Source organism: Crassostrea angulata, chromosome 8 (assembly GCF_025612915.1).
Source record: "Crassostrea angulata isolate pt1a10 chromosome 8, ASM2561291v2, whole genome shotgun sequence".
Lineage (NCBI taxonomy): Eukaryota > Metazoa > Mollusca > Bivalvia > Ostreida > Ostreidae > Magallana > Magallana angulata.
This window is the reverse complement of record NC_069118.1, coordinates 25,113,798-25,135,348: the sequence shown is the minus strand read 5'-3', so window position 1 is coordinate 25,135,348 and position 21,551 is coordinate 25,113,798. Positions and strand designations below refer to the sequence as shown.

General features: G+C 32.8%; 2 protein-coding genes across 3 annotated transcripts; both read left to right on the top strand.

The window, feature by feature from the left end:
* Positions 1-4,240: 4,240 nt before the first annotated feature.
* On the top strand, positions 4,241-9,702 carry LOC128159888 (uncharacterized). Of its 2 annotated transcripts, none has more exons than XM_052823106.1 (7): positions 4,241-4,320; positions 5,888-5,960; positions 6,069-6,181; positions 6,532-6,761; positions 7,238-7,379; positions 7,724-7,849; positions 8,532-9,702. In XM_052823106.1, exons 2-7 carry the CDS (start codon positions 5,920-5,922, stop codon positions 8,954-8,956), a joined length of 1,077 nt encoding a protein of 358 aa, XP_052679066.1. In that variant the 5' UTR covers positions 4,241-4,320; positions 5,888-5,919; the 3' UTR covers positions 8,957-9,702. The 2 variants fall into 2 exon arrangements, with proteins under 2 accessions (XP_052679066.1, XP_052679065.1); XM_052823105.1 differs by having other exon boundaries at positions 6,529-6,761; positions 8,532-9,699.
* Positions 9,703-12,506: 2,804 nt separating this feature from the next.
* Positions 12,507-17,805, top strand: LOC128159877 (uncharacterized). Its single transcript, XM_052823091.1, has 6 exons — positions 12,507-13,031; positions 13,694-13,837; positions 14,463-14,604; positions 15,213-15,458; positions 15,864-16,055; positions 17,568-17,805. Exons 1-5 carry the CDS (start codon positions 12,526-12,528, stop codon positions 16,041-16,043), a joined length of 1,218 nt encoding a protein of 405 aa, XP_052679051.1. The 5' UTR covers positions 12,507-12,525; the 3' UTR covers positions 16,044-16,055; positions 17,568-17,805.
* The last annotated feature ends 3,746 nt before the right edge of the window (positions 17,806-21,551 follow it).

Sequence of the window (21,551 nt, the reverse complement as noted above, 5' to 3'; positions counted from 1 at the left end):
AATTTCTTTTAAATAATCCGGTACCAAATTATTATGAATTTTATACATTGTGCTCAATTTTGTTAATTTTCGTCTCTCGGAAAGAGGCGTCCAACCTGTTTCTAAATAAAGGGACTCTCTTGAAGATAATATGGGTAAGCCAGTGATGATTCTTGCTGCATAGAGTTGAACTTTTTCTAATTTTTCGACATCTTGTAACGAACAACCATCCCAAACAACAGAGCAGTATTCAATTAAAGGTCGAATAAAAGTCATGTACATTTTTGATAAAGTATTTTTTCCTATGCTAAATTTGAGCTTCTTCAACAAGCCAAGTCTTTGGTATGCATTTTTAACAATATTATCGATATACTCTGACCAGCAAAGGTTCTGACAAAAAAGTAATCCTAAGTGTTTATGTGATGAAACATATTCTAATCGACTATTTTGGAATTGGAGTTTGGGAGAGTAAAAATTTGTTTTGAGTGTAAAAAATATTGCTTTTGTTTTGGATGGATTAAATTTTAACAGCCAAGTGGATGACCAGTTTTCTAGAACTTTCAGATCATGATTCAGGACATATTCAATATTGGCAACATTGTATGAAGAAGATTGTAAAGAGTTATCATCAGCGAACAGTCTACACAGGGAAAGCATATTTTCTGACACATCGTTAACATAAATCAAAAATAGAAGAGGGCCAAGAACTGAGCCCTGTGGTACACCAGCAATGACACCTCTACAGGAGGATAATATGTCCTTATACATAACTTTTTGTTTACGATTACATAAGTAGCTTTCAAACCAATTAAGAATATTGCCACATATACCATATGTTTGTAATTTAAAAAGTAGACCTTTGTGCCACACTCTGTCAAAAGCTTTCGACAAATCCAAAAACACCATGCAACAAAATTTCCCTTCATCTATAGCTTTAACAATACTGTGATATGTTTCTAGTAATTGATATAAAGTTGAGTGGCCAGGCAAAAAACCAGCTTGATATTTATAAAAAAGGTTATTTTTAATAAAATAATTGTAGACATGTTTGAAAATAATTCTTTCCATAATTTTGCTAACACAGCTCAAAAGTGATACAGGTCTGTAGTTTGTTGCTACAGAAGGATCGTCCTTTTTAAACAATGGTAAGACATGAGCAATTTTCCAATCATTTGAATACACATTATTAGTCAAAGATTTGTTGAATAACAAACATAGTGGTTTGGCGACAGATTGTAAAGTAGATTTTAACATTTTGTGACTTATTGCATCGGGACCAATGGCTTTGTTAACAGGGAGTATTTTTATTATATCAATAACTTCTTGCTCCTCAATAGTTACATTGTTTAATTTGTCATTACATATGTGATACAATTGAGGTAGTTGGCTTAAAGAGTCATCAACGTTTGAAACAGACGAAAAATATTTGTTTAATACATCAACTTTTTCTGTATCGGTAAAAGCAATATTAAATCCACCCGTGTCAGACGTATACTGTATCGGTGGTATGTCTTTCGTTGGTTTTGCATGAAAAGCGTCTTTAATTAACTTCCAGTATAATTTGTTATTATTATTCGAGCTCGCGTCCGACAATTGTAAGTCAATACTATCATAATAATTACAAAGTGCATGTTTTTTTCATGTTGTTAACTTTGTTTCTGTGTTTACGATAATTTATCCAATCAGATTCATTCTTTGTTTTTAATGCTTTGTTTCGAAGCCGGTTGCGTATTCTAATGGTTTTTCTAAGCGTTGAGTCAAACCATGGTTTGTCCTTGGGCCGGATAGTGACCGATTTTTCTGGTATACATTCACGTACAAGCTTTAAATATTGTGAAGTAAAGTGTTCAGTTGCAATATTGACATTTTCTGCGTTGCTTATTATGTTGCGCCAGTCGCAGTCATTAATTAGTTTGTTAAGTTTGTCAAAATCCGCATCTTTGTATCGCCAGACATTACGTTTGTATGAACGATTAATTTTGTAATTCATAGTAACGCACACATAGGTTGCCTTGTGATCGCTAAGCCGCGCCTCTACGTTTAAAGTTCCGGATTCAGTTACGTCAATGTGTTCACTTGTAAAAATTGGGTCAATAAGTGTTCGTGAGGAATTCGTGATTCTTGTAGGTTCATGGATTTTGTTGACTAAGTGAGTGTTGGATATTACATCGTACAAAATATGTGTGTTAGGAATAGTAAGAAGGTCGACGTTTATATCACCAACTACTATGAGTTTGTCGGAAATTTCACTGGCATTATGTTTTTTAAGCGTTCTTATACCATTCTTATATTAACACCATGAATTCTTATAAATAACCTTTTTTTATATAGAAACAATTCAAAAGTATGTCCAGTGTTTTCAATGTATGTATAGTCTACTATCAAAAACACAAAGTTATATGCACAATACATAATATGTATAAACAGTATGATAACAGTTTTAAACGAACTTTGTGATAATAATTTCATGTAAATCGGACTTGAAAATACCATGAAATGCTCTTTAATGTTTAGTTCATAAAGATCAATCAAACCTAGTTGTTATATGACATATAAAGTAAGCTTTAAAAATATAGAATATTATTATAATATAAAGTTCCAGGAATCAAGAAGTATGTATAAATAACAAACGTTAAGCTAAATGGTTGGCCTCTATTGTCGTTCATTGCTTCCTTCCACCTCCCAAGATTTTCTTCCTTAATTTTCTTTTCTGAGATATAATGAACCTGTTGTGTCCCCTGTACCTCTTACAACATTATGAACATAGAGTGCCAAGGAAGGAAATGCCATATGTTTTCGATCCCCATTAACCTGATTTTTCTAAATTTATATGTGTCCTTTTGGATATACCCTCGAACATATCATTTCCATCTTCAAACGTCTTTAATTTTTTTTGTCTTTTTCTCAAATATTGTTCGTCTGTTTGTTTGGGTTTTTTTTTTATTAACAATGCCAATTTATCATTAGAATACAATAGGCATCACTTCTATACATACTTTGACCGTGAATACAGTAGTACGCCTTCTCGAAATATTTGATGTCGTTACTTGAAGACGCATCATCTGTTTAAACGATACTTGATTGATTGGTTAAAAACCACTTACATTGACAGGACATTGCAGGATAACGTTGTAAGTGTTTGTTTGTGGTGTTAAACACAATACCGATCTTAAGGTGTCAAACAAGGAGTGACATGTTTATTTATCTACAGATATATAAAGATATAAAGTGATATAATTTCTTTCCAAAATTCAAAGTTCATATGGTTTGGTTTTGACCATTTTATTTATTTTATTTTTTTTAATTAACACCTAGACAAAGAGCCAAACCAGTGGTTGAGATTTGAAGATCACAAACAATTCTCGTTTGTCTTTTTTTTATCTATCATATGATTTACTAATTGCTTTTTATTTGATACTGATTTAAGAAACTGATATTATTGCTTCTCAAAAAAACGCTTTTTTTGTTTTGTTTTGGTTTGTTTTTGTTTTGTTTTTGTTTTTGTTTTTGTTTTTTTTTGGGGGGGTTTGGATTTTTTTTTTTTTTTTTTGTTTAATTAAGTTCCCGAATGTTTGTTTTTGTGTTCAAGTTTGTCTTACAAATATGACAATGATCATTAAACCATTTACAATTATCAATCAGCAATAGAAAATTGTCTTCCTATTATTTAGGATGTATTTCTAAACCATAGCTATAAAGAAGTAAGTTAGCACTTGCTGCTTTCTATGACTCTATATAACATCCACCGTACAGTCTCCTTGTTGTCTTCATTTTCTCTCTCCACAACAGATCGGAAATTTTGACCGGAGCATTGCTTGTTCTATAACCATCACTGTGGTATTCGGATATAACTATGCATGCAATGAAAAATTAGATTCACTTTGATATTATAATAAATGGTCTGCATTTATTAACTACCATGTTGTACTTTTCAAAGAATTCGTTATCTTACTTTACATCATTTTTTATCTTACATATATAGAAATGAAAGAGGAGGGAGAGAGTATGTGGTTGCATGAGAGAGAGAGAGAGAGAGAGAGAGAGAGAGATTTTATCTGTTTTGTTAGTGACGTATGTGTACACGTATAACAGTAAAATAAAAACCATTCTTGACATCAATTTTTCAGTTTCAATTGAAGCTAATTACAAAGAAAATTTCTGTAATATGAATCTTTTTCTTAAAAATTTCGAAAATATTTTAACCTGTATTTTACATTTCCTTTTTGTCTGGAGTGGATATCCATAAATGACAGGTTGTATAATGAAGGTCAGTGTCAGTGTAGAAAGGAGGAAGATATAAAAGGATATAAAGTGTGACCTTACTGACAGTGTGCGATTCAGGTAAATGTTTGACAACATTAACTTTTCATTTCAATCAATTCAAATGGTTCATATTCTTTTTTTTATTACGTCCAATGGGAACTATGAACAGATTTGTGTGAAAAATCGTAATCTATAGTGATGTTTCAGGTATTAAGTATATAAATTTTTAGTCTTATGATGCGGAAATGAATTCCTTGTTCATTGAGGCATAACATATCAACACATCGCAAGTTGTAAATATTAAGCAAGTTTAGGACTGGCGTATTTTTGCATTTTTTAGTTATACAACATAAGCATATTTATTAGATTTTTTACTCTTTTATTGCGCATAAATAATTGTATGAGTGGCTTATGCGAATAAAAATAATTGATGACTTTTTTTTTTAAATTATGCAATAGAACCTACATGTACATGTAGCATCGTTAGGGTTTCAAACGTTCTCCAATATATAAAAAAATTCCAATAACGTTATATAATTTATATATTAATTCACTCAGACTGTTAAATGAAGATTCAACTGTAAAGGTAAGTATCATTTCCAAAGCTCAGTAAAATTCATAAAAGTTAAATGCCAAACATATGCAATTCAGAATGGGTTTAGATATGCATCTATGGTTTGTTGCTAAATCTAGAATATAATGTTCATGCATGATATCTAATTATGTCAAAACGCCAGAAATCTACAATGTTTATTCCCTTTTTAGCACTTATTCGAGTTTCGTTAAATTCGTTGACAAGTAACTACGCATACATAAAAGTAACATGATCATTTTATATATGATTATTTATGCCGGAATGTATCTCTTATTAAGGTTGTATATCTTTGATCAATTTAACAAAGAAAATCTGAACCACTTAACTTGTCATAAATTTTTTTTAAAAGAAAGTCCGGTAAAAAAAAAAATGGGTAAGTCATGAATCTATCAAAATGCTGTCCCTTCGATACTTCTTATAAAAGGTATTAAAGGGGCATGGTCACGATTTTGGTCAAATTCTATTTTTATGTTTTTATTATTTACAATGCTTTAGAAATGCATTTCTAATGATCAAATAAAAATTGAGAGTCATTCGTGGAGTTATAAGCAAGATACGGGGCTCACAATTCTCTGTCATGTAAACAAGGCTCGTGCCCTGTTTTTGTTTACATAGGTTCAATATACCAGTAAATAACCTTTTCCACCTTACTTGTTTATCTTTTTATCTATTTTAAGCATAGATAAGCATAGATTCCAAACGTTAAACACATTCGTTCTAGGTTTAAAATTGGAATTTTTTCTTCAACGTTCAAAATGTAAACAAACGCTTTGTTTACATAGCGAAGAATTTCAAGCTCTGTAACTCGCTTATAACTCAACAAATGACACTCAAATTTTGGTTGCCCAGAAATGCCTTTCTGAAGCATTGTAAAAATTAATACCGGAAAAATAATTTTTAACCAAAATCGTGACCATGTCCCTTTAATACACGCATGCTTAGTTAAAATATTTTAAACATTCAACATGCTGATAGTACATAAAAAGATTTGCACAATTATACTTTGTATGTACATGCAATATGACATGGGGATTGTTTCTATTTTTACAGAATAGAAATGTGTAACAAAAGATGAAAAGTTAATGCACGGCGTAACTACATGTTTCTATTACCTGGAACCAATGTAAGCACATTTAGATAATAAAGATGTATGTAAATTTAAAAACTTGTATACGCATAAACCATTACATTGTTCACTGATTCAGATTCTGACAAAATTTTCTATACACAGGAATGATGACCAGTGCATATATTCACAAACCAGATCGAAATGCATTCGTTTCATTGCATTGCTGGTTATATTTTCTGATAATCTTGTGAACGCTATGGAAACATCCAACACACGTATGTATTTCTGATTTTTGACATTTTGACATAAAATTGCTTACCGTGTATTCTGACTTATGAAAACGAAGTTAGTTCATCTTTTGCTAGCTAGTTCAATGTTATCATTGAGAGAATATGGAACAAAGTTTATAGTGTTGTATCTTGCCAATTTTACTTGCAATGAAAAGAATCGGGGTTGTTATTGTTTTCAAAAACAAAACAGTCGCACAATGTGTCATCATATTCATACCACGTAAAACAAAAACATTATTTCAATTATAGACACCCCCCCCCCCCTCAAACATCTAGTACATTGTTTAAACACTGTTCTGTAATTCAGAATTTTTTTTCTATATAAATTAAAGTAGATTTTGGCAGTAACTGCACAGGACAGACAGAAATTAATGAAAACCAACAATTCTACGTAATGTTCGGCGGAGGAAAAGCACGCATATCCTGCGATTACTTCGTGTTCCGAGGAAGAGTGGAAAGCACACGGGACAGTTACAAAATTTGCATCATCCCTCAGTATTTCTTTGATCCGTCTTGTGCCGTGAGCTTGAAATATGCATCTTCTGCCAATGGCAATACGCTAGAGGTACATACAAATGTCATGTACTAATGAATAACTATTAATAGTCAATTTTGTACTAATGGTTGGTAAATAAAGATTTGGTAAGGTTTTCTGATAATATCAATCAATGGCATGTTCTACTTTCCAATTCAAATTGTTAGCTACGAATATTAAGTCTAAATGTCAAATTTCATGTACATTGTACATCTAAGTTTTTTGTGTAAAAAATCTCAATATCAATAACAAATTTTAAGTATGTAAAACAATACTGCACAACACTTTTATGATAGAAATGTGAGGAAATTATTGGCAAAACCCTTTTAAATGTGAAAACGTATTTGAATTACTACTGAAAGAAAAATAAAAGTACATGTAAATGATAAATAGAAGATTGATTTTTTTTAAAAACATTTCTATCTATATAAAAGATGTATATTCACTGATTATTATATCTGTGAAAATTTTATTCATAATACAATGGCAATTTATGTGTTTTGCAGAGTTTGAATTGTACGCAAATCTTCCATTTGGAGTTCTGTGGGGCTCTGAATCAGCAGCTGTATATCTCTGTGGACAGAGTGGGTAGGGTGTCTACACGAGATACTAGATTCAAACTCCTGGTGCATGTCTTAATTGAAGCTAGTAAGTTGATGTGGGGTACATGTTTATAACACTTGTTCACTTAGGTTTTTTCTTTGACGACTTCCATGGTAAATAAAGATGACATACTTTTTAATGTTTCGGGGTCTTTTTTTTGTTGTTTGGTTTCTAAGAGGTACTTTTTTTTTTGGGGGGGGGGGGGGGGGTATTGTTTTGTTTTTGGTTTTTTTGGGGTTTTTTTTTAATCATCATTTTTTTTTGGCAACCTTTATAACCATGAAAACCGAGAGAAGTTGGTTGAATTATTTGCGTTGAACATTTTTTTATAATAAGAATGCTTTCCAAACTAAGATACCTGTGTTTATTTTGTTTACTTTACCAAACAGACGACACTTCTTGGCGTGAAGTGACAGTAGGGGTGGCTGTAGTACTCGCATTCGTCATAGTTCTGGTTGTATCGTGCTGTAAATGGCGATGGAAAAAATGCCCATGCACCCAACAGTCTGTCACAGGTAAATTGTAACGTGAAATGTATGTGCCTCTAGGAGTCGTTACAGTTACAGCGTTTATTTTACAAAGAACCAGCATAAAGTGCAATATTTATAAACAAATATGTTTAAAAATGAAATTTTGCGATTAAAGTGTAGAATTTCAATGTAAGCTATATTGAACTGTAAGGAGAGAAAAATATCTGCGAAATTCCATCATATTTTTTTTACTAATTAAAATCTTACTGTATACAGGGAAATATTCGCCCCCATTTTATTTTCGCCCCATTCGCCCTCGTTATCAGCGGGTGAATTTAAGACTGAGCGAAATCCAATGTTCAACTTTACCTCTTCAACACATAGGCGTGTCTGGGCGAATTTAAGACGGGGCGAAACCGTTTGCAAGTGTTGATGGGCGAAAATAACACGGGGTGAAAATTACCCTGTATACAGTATTTAGATTTATCGAACCAAATTACAAGTATATACACGAATATATTTAATCTTGTACTTAATACATGAAATTTGATTTGATAGAGAATAATATTCAACAAACGACAATACCTTTGAGAGCTAGTTTTTCAATGTACATGTTAACAAAATATTTATTTTAAGAGCAAGTGTGACAATTGACAGTTTTGTTATGTACATTAGGGTTTTTTTTCAATAATTAGTTACGATACATTCACTGTTTCTGTTTTAACAGCTACAACTCAGACATATTCAACTGATCTAGAACTTCAACGAAGGACCGCCTTTACAACTCCCGCCAACAATACCGACATGGACGTGATAAACAGATGGTCGGGTCCTCCACCCGAATACTCAGTGTCGTGTCCCGTGGAGAGATCCCGAAGCAATGCAACGGAAAGTATGTACCAAACTTCCCAAATCAACGCAGCAGAGAGCACCTACCCAACTGCGAACTACCAAAGAAACCCATGGTTCCTAAGGAACACACCAAACGCAAACCTAGATCCTCCCCCGGAGTACTCTGTGTCATGTATAACTGGTAGAACTGTACCGTCCGAGTTCCAAGACTCCCGGGATCCCGGTGTGTGTCGCCAGACGACAGAATCACAGTGTTGTGATCCTCCCCCTAGCTATGAAGAAGCGGTCAACAGCAGCTGATACTGTTACTGTTCTGTCCATGGCACTGTGTCGGATAACTATGCAAGAGCCAATCTGGCACTTCGCACACGTTCAAAATGCAGTTCCTTCACGATATTATATCATATGGTTACTTACCTCCATGTAGGAGTGTACGTATGACTATCAGCCCTGATACACCTGTTTTAAACTTGGTGAGACGTTAACCGGAAGCTTATCAAATAAATGTAGTTCTCGCATACATGTACGCAGTATGTATCAGTTTCTCCTGATGCCGATTATATAACTACGCAATAATATGTATACCCATGAGTAACAATTACTAGTACTCCTTGACAAGCCACGAACATTGAATACCGCAATTGAAATCCTCAACACAATTTTAGGAGATAGTACACTCAGAATGACAGATACAGGTGCCAAATTAACTTTTTAGATTTTAGAAAAATGTGTACATGTAATAACGTACATCATATTTTCTATGTGTGTAATATTTATAATCTATGTGCAATATTTTCACGGAAAACGTGTGCAAATAAGTATGTGGTTATAAAAAAAAATACTATATGATTTCTTTGGTGGTTCATGCGGGTATGAAGGTAGCTAGCATTGCAGAAAAATTCATGTACATTGTACAGTTGCATAATAACCCCCGTCAGATAAGAATTGTTGAAAGTCTTATTTATTCGTCAATGTTTCCCAAATTCTTGGGCCCATTATTGAGAACTCCATATATCTTAATTGGCTAAGAACAATAGATGCTAAAAAAACAATGCTTGCATTTAATTTACTATGGTTTTATACATGTATTTATTTATAATAATTTATCATATAAGAGTGATTTTTTTTATTTATTGCTACATAAATAGCTGAAGTACAAATTATTCAAGTCACCGGTATTTTGTGGTTGTCATTTACTACAGCACATCCACACACATTTAAAAACATGATCTGAAATGTTTTCATTTCTCATTTTAATTGGTTTAATTTTTAGCTGTAAATTAATTAACAAATCAAAAGGTGTTCTATCAATAAGGTTTTTCCGATAACAGAAAATACGACGTTAAGGCAAGCTCCCGATATTTTAATCGGATCGTCAGTTATAACATCACGTCTGTTTAGGGAAAAACACATGTGACTTAAATTGATGAAAATTTTGATAATAAATCGATTGATTATTAATATATTTGGTAAATTTATTTGAATTTATCTAAGAACAGATGAATTAAAAGGTACCCATTTACGTTTTCATATCACAAAAATTTTACTTCACGTTGAAAGTCCCAACAATTTTCTGGGCCCACGTAACTTAAGTCGGCATTCTTTTTCCTTTTTTTTTTTTTTTTTGCTTTGAAAGGGATATATATAAAATTATATATATTTCAACCCTTGTTTAACCATAATTTATTTATTTATAAACATACGCTATTTTTTCAACGTTTCAGGTAATAATATCCACGGAGTAACACAGTGGCCACGGAGTTACTCAGTGCGACACGGTGCTTTTTCTTGAATTTTCCAAAACACATACACGATGTCACACCGTGTAAACGGTGTAACACATACAGTTTTCCATCGTATTTTTTTTTTACGGTGGGTGTCGGGATACTCGTGACATGTACACTAGACTTTATAATATTTAACATAATTATGACAATCAACACCGTTTCTTGCTAATTTTAAAAAAAAACTATTAGATTTCCATCAACTGTGAAATGGTGTGCTTTCAGTATCTGAAAATGTACACGTTTCCTTAAAAAAAATTACACGAACATTTGACATTACCTCTATTACACACCCCACCACACGCCTAAAGCCATTGTATTTGTACAACCCATTCATTGTGCTTTTTGCATAATTCTTTGATTTTGTTAATTTCCAAACGTCCCAGTAAAAAACCAAATAACTTGTAATTGTCTGTACATCACACGAGTTAACTAAAATAAAATAAAAAAAAAGACCAGAATGGGATCGGTCAAATGTTTTATTTCAACATTTTTACAATGATCTCTGAATGCTCTCTAGCATTGCATCAATCTGTTCGGATATCTCGCGGTCCATATCTGCTTCATCTAAAAAGATATACATGTACACGTAATTACAAAATGCGTTATTTATTGTTTTCAGAGAATTTAATCTTAGTAGCACTGATAAAAAGATAGATATGTATGTATATCAATTTATTAATTGATGTTTGATGTAAATAAATGGTAGATATATATTTACCGTCTTTTCTGAACCACTTGTATCCTTCGAACACGGTCATAACGAAGATCGTGAATCCTATCATTTTGGTATCTATCAATTAAAACGTAAACAATTGAATATTTCATTGAGCTAAAACAAAACAATCCGTAAAACATGACATTAAACAAATCGAATTTAGAATAACTCATCTTAATAATTAATTTTCAGATAATTATTCACAATTATTTCAACTTTCAGAATTATTGGCTTCTTTGTAACTTCTGAATGTAGCAATGATTACAATATTCCGCTTTAGGAATGATCGAAAACTGAAATTTTCCGAAAAATATTCCTTGGAGGCAAGCAACACCTTTACTCAGAAACAGCTGAGAAGCTATTATGACGTATGAATCGTGACATCACAATTGCTTCTGAATCTTTGAATTTCTTTTATTATGACGTTGCATGATTTGTGACGTCACAGTTGCTTCTTCATAATAAAAGCTTTGTTTGATAGGGTATATCGGGGATTAAATTTTCGGTTTAACACAATGAAAAATCAAATTAATTGTCATTTTCTATATGATATGAAGGAAATCTTTAGGAAATCTCGGAGTTTAGTCCATTTCCGGTTTAAAACAATGAAAAATCAAATTAAGTAAACTCTCATTTTCTATATGATATGAAGGAAATATTTAACAAATCTCGGAGTTAAGTCCATTTTTGACAAATAAAAGAATTATAGAATCTCCAAAACGGCATTAAACAAGATATTGACCACCATTTTGAAACTATGCCAAATCAAATAAAAACATCGCGATTTTCATGATTTAATATCAAATGTAATTTTTTTTTTTATTTTCTACAGAGCAGTACACTCTGGCATCATTTACTAATTCTTGAACTTTGTTTAGCCCCAACATAATTATTATTTTTTCAAATGCTGCTTCAGGACTTCTTCTCACTGAAATAAAATGCTATAGATATATACATGCAAGTACATTTGAAAAAATGAAATGGAAAAACAACGCGTTTGAATGCAGTATATGCGCATGAATTAAAACAATTTTATTAAACTTTCTGTAATTTTTTTAACTTGGTAACTTTGGTTAAAATCCTTTTTTACACTTCTTCTTCTTTAAAAAAAAAAAGGATATATAATTGTCCTGTATTGTTTTGCCCGATGAATAGAGAGAGAGAGAGAGAGAGAGAGAGAAAGAGAGAGAGAGAGAGAGAGAGAGAGAGAGAGAGAGAGAGAGAGAGAGAGAGAGAGAGAGAGATGGGGTATGATTTTTAGGTGTCAAAATAACTGGGTGTCGATTTAACTTGGTACATTACTCTCGATCGGAACGTCTCTGACCTTTCCAACTCAGCTGACGTTGAACGTTGAAAAAGTCCGAGAAATGCGACTGCATTGTTTTGGAAGTATGGCGGCTGAATCCAATTTCAAGATTGTAAAGAAAATTCGTTTGGATGTGAGCGACGATGACGCCGAAAAGACTTGCCCATTAGCTGCACAGTTCGACATACATATTTTTGAGGTTCCATGCAGACTGTGTCACTGGAGGAAACAACATATTGAGTACCTGGGCATCAAAACTTCGTTTCAGTTTGACAAAACACCATTTGATTTTATAACAAGTCCCATACCTTGCACTGGAGAAATTGGTATTCGTGTCCTTGCGTATGATGTTGAAAGAATGATAAGACGCGAAAAGGAGAACAAGGAAAAAGTTTCACTGATCTTGGAGTTTGTGAAAAGGAGTGGATTTTTGGACATTATTCAAAATCTGTATTACAAATCATTCGAAGATTTGAACACTGATTCTGTTATGAAGTTACACTCGTATAAAGATCATGGTTTTGTCCCAAAAGGTCTCCCTAGCAATTTAGACGAATGGTTTCGAAGGTACTGAATCGAAATATTCTAATGATAAATTCAATAGATAGGTATATTTAATACAGGGGAGGGGGCGGGGAAGTCCATATTTAAATGTAAACAGTGTGACCGGTGGGCCGAGCACAGATATTAATGGTTTTAAACGTAGAGAGTACAATCAGCCTGCCTACTCAAAGAAGCGAGACCGACCGTGGGTTTCCGACGATGACTCAAATCATGTTCATTGTAAACATCGCATGCTCAGTCTACATCATGACGTCGTATTTCATATGTAAAACTTAAAAGTTATGTCTTCCGAAATAGCCAAAAAAAAGTATGTGATTCCAAGAATAATTATTTTTTCAGCCCTTATTACCCCTCATTTAACTTCGATTTTTTACTGATTTTCTTAATATATATATATATATATAGGGTTACCATTAAGCCTCGCTTCGCAGAGCCTTCGCTCTTGCTTGGTATTATATCTGTATCTTCAATTTCACTGTTAATTTTTTATTTTCACTTCATTTCTTTACATTCGCCCACAAAGTGGGTTAGGAGGGAGTGGGCAACTCAATGCTAATTCAATAATCAATATGTAAATTTAAGAAAAATGTTTCCTCTAAGAAAAAGTTTATGCAGCCCCCCAACCCCACTTTAATCTGACATTTATAATTTTCTCTTTTGTCTAGGTTTGACACCTATGGGAAAAGTTTTATGTATGTATTGTCAAGATTGGTGGAAAATGTAACGCAAGGCATCCCAAACAGAGAAGTCCATTTTCAGCATCTGTTCGATACTTTAGTTAAGATGTTTGGAATGCAGAGTGGACTCAGGTAAATGAGTTTCAATTTCATTTATTGATAAAATTCACATTCATATAATCACCCAACTTCGATCTTCATTATTTGTGCTTTGAGTGTCTGATTGCAATGTTAAATTATCTGTCTCTCTGTCCATATCACTTGAGATGGCGAAATGAAGATGTGAATCCAATGAGCAAAATATGAGTTTAAAGCAATATGAGCTGTATTTTTTAGAGTTTTATTTTGCTGCAAAAACCTGCTAGTATGATGAGTCTGCCTGTAACAAACTTTTGTTATAAAATAAGATTTGTAAAAATCATTAATTTTTTCAGGAGAAAGATTTCATTTATAATGAATATATAGCAGATCAATTTTTGTACAGGACGACAATAATTAAATTTTACTCCAATTAATGCTTCTTAATGGCTTTTCCCACTAAAACAAAGCTAACAGAAATTTTAAAATCATGATATTTTTTGTCATTTTAGTAGAAAATAACATTTTCTCTTTAAAAATTTTCAACATGAAAATATTGCAGCTCATATTGCTTTAAATAATGAATGTAAAAAGACAATATTGTATTTTCCATGTTAATGTACCTATAAAATATTTTTATTTTGTTTTATTTATCAATATCTTTCTCTTCTTTATTCAGTTTTGAGCCATGTCCTTCTGTTCAGTCTTTAAAGATAGGCAACATAGAGGTCCAAGGTTCCCACGACATCCTCTACACTCATCACAGGATCAACGAAAGTGAACGGAAAGTGGAGAAACCCCGCATTATCGCAGTTTGTAAGGTATTAGCAGTGTTGGTACATGTACTGATTCAATACCTAAAATTTGAATTTGAAATCATTTTCAGAGTTTTTGCACCCATTTTTAGACAGAAGCTCCTGATCTTGATAAACCTCTATGTAGCCTTATTATTAAAAGATGATATATAGCCCCGATCTGTGGTACTGTAAGTGGATCATAGTGAAATTAAGAACACACAACTTTGACTGATTTCCTCGTTCTGAATTGTATCTGTGTAACCAGCTTTTTTTAATTGTTGGCAGTTATTATTTATTAATTAATCAAAACTTTACTTGATATGTGAACTTGTAAAAGATGAATATAATGCTCTTATCAAAATATTCACAACTTGTTGTATATATAAAGACGTAAACAAATACGGTTTACAGAATAGGAAAGCATAGATTGATCATTCTTTATCATTTGAAGTCATTGTATGTTGAATGTAGTACATTTAATTTTGCAATATTTTGTCATCATGCAGTTTTGATATACATGTAATTAGTTATGTAGAATTTAACTGACATTTGAAATAAGTATAACTGAAAATTCTTTATAAATTTATTCTCTACGGTACCATTCATTTTATATTTTGACATTGCACTGACAGGTCAGCAGGCATAAACCTATGCCACCATGCAGGATTGAAATTACATCTAGTAGCAAAACCAGAGGAAAATCAGCTGAAACAGAGCAAATTCCATCATCATCTACAGCAAGTGAAAATGGACACTGTCCCATCATTGAACAGTTATCTGAAGAGATGATTGGACAACATTGTGGAGAGCTGTTGTTGAAGTACAGCCAGTCCATTGGACATGGTTCAATATTTGGCATTGTTGTACAACAGACTCAAGTAAGTTTCGTTTTACATGTACATGTAATCTCCCTGGTCAGATGTTAAAGTTCTCAATATGTTTTAACATATGAAGAAGCTAGCATGATCTAAAGTCTAGATAGACCTATTGTGATAATGGTTCAAAAGACTGATTTTTGTCAGAATAGCTTATTCTTTAACTTGTAAACTAGGCAAACAAAAAATCCCAAGTTTTATACTTTTGATATTTGTATGTACAGTCAAACTTCATTATCTCGAACTAGATGGGACCGTTGAAAACTTCGAGATATCCGAGTAATCGAGATATATGGAGGGTAAAATACTTCTAAATATTCGAGATATCAGTGTTTGAGATATCGAAGTTCAACTGTATTTATCATTTGAATGATATCTGTACTGAATTTCTGATTATTATTTTTTTAGGTGACATTAACTGAACTAAGAATGACAGAAACACAATATCAAAATATAAAAGCCGGCAATTTTACTCACTGTGAGTTAGACAAGCCATCTTTTATGTACACTAGACCATACAACTTTATGAAAATGGAAGACTTGGAGAAGCTTGTGGAGCCATTTATCATGTTTGGTCTTGAACCCTAATGTATATTTAAGGTAATTATATCATAACCTATGACATGATGGTATACATATTGCATTCACATACCGGTATATAATTTTTTAGATAAGATCTGTGCCTTTTTTCTATTGAAAGATGTGCAAATCAGTACATATTGTATTAAAGACAAATTAACTTTTGATTATGCATGCAAATATTCATGTATTATATTACTTCATTTGGTTTTTTTAAATGTGTAGAATACTTTTTAAAAAAGATAACATTTTACTGTTACTGTTTGTTACACACACCTACGAGCCTGGAGATATATGTTTGTGTAGAAACTGATTCACCTATTGGTGTAAAATATAAGAACAAGGCTAGTAGATTTCTTTTCAAAAAGCTGCTCACTTGGACTTTTTTCCAGTTCAGTGTACCTATATGGAAAGTGTTAGTCAGAATGTAATAGCTAGCCATCTAAAATCTAAAATTAATGTGTCTCAGGCCTTATATATGCTCTCTATTCCTTGAATTTTTAACAAGGTTTTCCAATGTAAAAATCTGGAGATTGAAATGGTGAAAGTGGCGGGAAGGCGGGCGGGTTGGTGGGCAGCTGCCAAAAGGGTACCATCATTGTACAGATAACTCCTCCTTTAGTTTTCAAGATAGGAAGTTGTTCTTATTAATTAAACATATATCAGTGGTGTGCATATTGATAGGATTTTGGTTTCTGGTAATTCATGAAAAAAATACCAGCTTTTAAACTTAGTCATTTTTTGGCAAAATATTGCATATAGGGTACCCTCATTGTACGGATAATTCCTCCTACAGTTTTTATGATAGGAAGTTGTTCTTTTGAAGATTAATTATACATATAACAGAGGTGTGCATATTTCTAGGATTTTGGTTTCTGGTAATTTATGAAAAAAATACCAGCTTTTATTTTTAAACTTAGTAATTTTGGGGCAAAATATTGTATACAGGGTATCTTCATTGTATGGATAACTTCTCCTACAGTTTTCAAGATAGGAGATTGTTCTTTTGCAGATCAATTGTACATACATCAGAGATGTGCATATTGCTAGGATTTTGGTTTCTGATCATTTATGAAAAAGAATACCAGCTTTTGAACTAATAGTCATTTTTGAGCAAAATATTGCATGTAGGGTACACTCATTTCACTGGATATGGTAGGTAGTGTTTATCAACTCAGGGATGACATGGATTGTGGATACAGTTCACATAAAAGATAACCCGGTTTGTTGTCACATTGACAGCTTTTCACTTGTTAAAACTTTTAAATCAGAATGCAAAGGGTCCTCAAAACAACTAAGAACATCTAAGTATTTTCCATAGATTATGTATATTCATTCTTTGAACGGAAACACAAAATATATACATGTATTCTTTTTTTCTAGTTGCAAGACATTTGAAAGTTTGCCTTGTTGCTAAGGTGCTGCAAGACTGCCAACATTTGAAATTTTGCATGTGTTTACTTTCTTTTGGTGCCACTGATACATGCTGTATTGTGTTCAGTATAAAGTCATTTTGTTTTCTTCTGTTTCTAGCCAAGGACTTGAGTCCCTTTTGAGGACAAGGCTTACAACTTAGCATCTACATGTACTACTAATATGTACTGTCTGGGCAATTATGTGACGCACAGCAATGGTGGCAGGGGATATCTTGCAGTGACCATGTCAGACGTTGATAAACCAAGGACCATACAGACTCAGACAAACTCCTCCAGCTAGTTGTTGTGTAATGCTATGTCGTTCTGTTTGAAAATAAATCCATGTAGAAGTACAAGTACATGTATACGTGTTGTTCTAATTGATGACGTATCAATTAGGAGGCCGATTTGGGTTTTTTTGCGGAAAAACTATAATAGCAAAACTTTATTTTTTAACCATACATGTATGTCATATAAACCAATTCTAGTTTATTTGCGAAGTTTCAAGAAAATCAATCGTCTGGTTCTTTTTAGGGACCATCTCAAAATAGAGGTACATTTATTATAGTAATATATAGGAAACTGTCATTTTCCGCACTTCGAAGCAAATTAAAAAATACAGTAGCTTTTTTTCTCAAATTGTTATCAATGATTAGTCATAGAATTTCCTATCTTATATGTAAAAATGACTGAGTTCTTCTGTTTGGTTTTTAGTGAGGACCATCTCAAAATATTAAAATGCACCAAATTTTGCTATATATTTGGAGCATTACGAATGAAGATTGATAAAAGGGATTCGTTCAAAACATTAGGAAAATATCCTCGAGGATAGCATAATTCTGTGGATAAAATGGCAATGACGTACATTTATTACTTTTTCTTTTATGTTATTTCTTATAGGCCTAACGTACTCTTACAAAGCTTCATTTTATCATAACGTCATAAAAGCGCAATGGCAACGCTCCCCTACCGCACAACGGAAAAATCGTTTAAAAAATAAAAAAATTCTTAAAAAATCTAATTATTTTTATCTGTATTTTGTTTATTGTGTTCAACTTTATAAATGATACTGTAGGGACTTTATACATCGGATCTGTAAGAGTATCAGTTTCAGATACTGTAGAAAGCGCAAAAACATTCGCAATGAAAACAAAAGTCGGCCTCCGTAAATATCTATATTGTCTTATTCCTCCCACTAGAAATTGGGTACAAGCTTATGCTGAGAGTTCACTTGCGATGACTGACCTCAGAATTCCAAGTTGACTGTAGTTACCATGCCAACCATCACATACAATGTATGTGAAAATCGTGTCTAAAGTTGTAATTGACAATATGAAAAATTTACGTGCTTTCACTCACTATTAAATAATTCAAATGTAGGTGTAAATAGTAACAATATCAAGCTTCTTTGTTACTTTGTTGCTGAGCTGGACACTACAGCAAAAATCACTTGTGCCATTTAAACATGAATGCGTCGGTCTGTAACACACCAAGCGGTGCAGACAAAGGACTGCGAACGATAGCATTGTCTAGCCGCCTTACTAAAAGTTATTTTTGAAAGATGTCTAATTAAAAATATTTTTTTTTTATAATAATGATTCAGAAACATTTATGTATATTATTTTCATTAAATATAAATGATTTGGTCAAACAAAGAGAGATAACTTTGTATTTTGGGTTAAAATAGCTCATTTCATAATATTAAATAACGGAAAACGGAAATGTTTTATAAAACATCTCCCCCCCCCCCCCCCCCCCCCCCGCCCCCTGTGAAACAAAAATTCCTTTTGGGGAGTTTTAATTATTGTTATTTAGCATATTTTTACCAAAGGGTTTGTTGTTTCGGGGGGGGGGGGGGGGGGCATATGCCTACAGACCGAAATACATTAAAAAAAAAAGAATTTTAATTTGTAAATTTTCGAAAAATATTTAACAGATATGAATTAAAATGAAATTTTACTTTAATATATATCGTAAATATGTTATTATTAAGTTTTTATGCACATATTGGCCGCTAAATAATATTTTCTCACTCATAGAGACTGATTTCAATGAAATTTTTTTAAGACCCCGCGTAAGTAAAACTTTAATTGTTAAAAAATAAATAATTTAATTACAATTTTAATTTGATATTAATTGATTAGGATTTGATAATACTTTTTAGTAGAAAACTTAGTTTTTAGCTCACCAGAGCTGAAAGCTCAAGTGAGCTATTCTGATAACATTTTGTCTGTCGTCCGTTTGTCCGTCTGTCTGTCGCTCTGTCCGTAAACTTTTCACATTTTCAACATCTTCTCAAGAACTACTGGGCCAATTTCAACCAAACTTGGCACAAATCATCCTTAGGCAAAAGGATAAAGTTGTGAAAATTAAGGGCCACACCCTTTTCAAGGGGAGATAATTGAAAATTAATGAAAAATGAAAAATATGACCCCCGGAGGTAGGGTTGGGCCACAATGGGGGGTCGAAGTTTTACATAGGAATATATAGACTAAATCTTTAAAAATCTTCTTCTCAGAAACTAATCAGCCAGGAAAGCTGAAACTTGTGTGGAAGCATCCTCAGGAAGTGTAGATTCAAAGCTGTGAAAAACATGATCCCCGGGGGTAGGGTGGGGCCACAATGGGGGGGGGGGGTTCAAAGTTTTACATAGGAATATGAAGAGTAAATCTTTAAAAATCTTCTTCTCAGTAACTAATCAGCCAGGAAAGCTGAAACTTGTGTGGAAGCATTCTCAGGTAATGTAGATTCCAAGCTGTGAAAATCTTGATCTCGGGTGTCATGGTGGGGCCACAATGGGGGGTCAAAGTTTTACATATGAATGAATTGAGTTAATCTTTATAAATCTTCTTTTCAGAAACTAATCAGCCAGGAAAGCTGAAACTTGGAAGCATCCTCAGGTAGTGTAGATTCCAAGTTGTGAAAATAATGATCCCTGGGGGTAGGGTGGGCCACAATGGGGGGGGGGGGCGAAGTTTTACATAGGAATATATAGAGTAAATCTTTAAAAATTTTCTTCCTAGAAACTAATCAGCTAGGAAAGCTGAAACTTATGTGGAAGCATCCTTAGGTAGTGTAGATTCCAAGTTGTGAAAATCATGATCCTTGTGGGTAGGGTGGGGCACAATGGAGGGTCGAAGTTTTACATAGGAATATACAGAGTAAATATTTAAAATTCTTCATATCAGAAACTAATCAGTCAGGAAAGCTGAAACTTGTGTGGAAGTATCCTCAGGTAGTGTAGATTCCAAGTTGTGAAAATCATGATCCCTGGGGGTATGGTGGGGCCACATTGGGGGGTGTTAAAGTATTACATAGGAATATATAGAGAAAATCTTTAAAAATCTTCTCTCAGAAACATATCAGCCAGATGATTCTTTATAATTGTTAAGACTCTGGCTCCAGGACAATTCTTCGGCTTCACAAGAAGGTTCAGAGTTTGATGTAGCTTTATATCCAATAAATAAACAATTGTTAACTTAAAGGATCTTTTTGAGAACTGCAATACTCAACATGTGATATAACTATAAAATCATCCTGTTAGAAAAGGGACTGATGATGATAAACATAAGAATAGCCAGGGGAAAATGGATTTTATTTATACAGGATCTACATGTATTATTGTACATTGTCCAGATTGTTTGTATTATGACTCCATTAAGCTGATTTTATCATACCTATTGTTCCTCGGGTGAGCGAGGTGGCCCATGGGCCTCTTGTTTAATATCTGCATACCGTGCACCATTATAATTATATACGCTCTTAGTCAGGGATATGAAACATACATGGAACAGCCATATTAAGATGTTATTTAGTTCGCTTCAGGAACATAATAGAGACAAATCTTTTTTTATTTAGGAGTAGATATAATTTAATGATTATTTTTTCAAAAGTACATATCATGTAAAATGGTTATATAACATTGAACGTTTTATTTAGTCTTGCAAAAATAAATATATTCAAACACATAAAGACGTTTATGTTTGTGCACATGGCGCATGAATTATCAAAGTTAATTCATAGAAAATTGAACGTCGCAGATTTGCAATGCAAACATAAGGAGGAATATACACTTAATGTAAGTATTATTAGATAAATGATC

Excerpts from the sequence above, each read along its gene's own strand:
- LOC128159888 (XM_052823105.1), top strand. The coding sequence starts at position 5,920 with ATGCACGGCGTAACTACATGTTTCTATTACCTGGAACCAAT. Across the intron at positions 5,961-6,068 it reads TTCTATTACCTGGAACCAAT|GAATGATGACCAGTGCATAT; the intron begins GTAAGCACATTT and ends TTCTATACACAG. Across the intron at positions 6,182-6,528 it reads TATGGAAACATCCAACACAC|TAGATTTTGGCAGTAACTGC; the intron begins GTATGTATTTCT and ends TATAAATTAAAG.
- LOC128159877 (XM_052823091.1), top strand. The coding sequence starts at position 12,526 with ATGCGACTGCATTGTTTTGGAAGTATGGCGGCTGAATCCAATTTCAAG. Across the intron at positions 13,032-13,693 it reads TTAGACGAATGGTTTCGAAG|GTTTGACACCTATGGGAAAA; the intron begins GTACTGAATCGA and ends TCTTTTGTCTAG. Across the intron at positions 13,838-14,462 it reads GGAATGCAGAGTGGACTCAG|TTTTGAGCCATGTCCTTCTG; the intron begins GTAAATGAGTTT and ends TTCTTTATTCAG.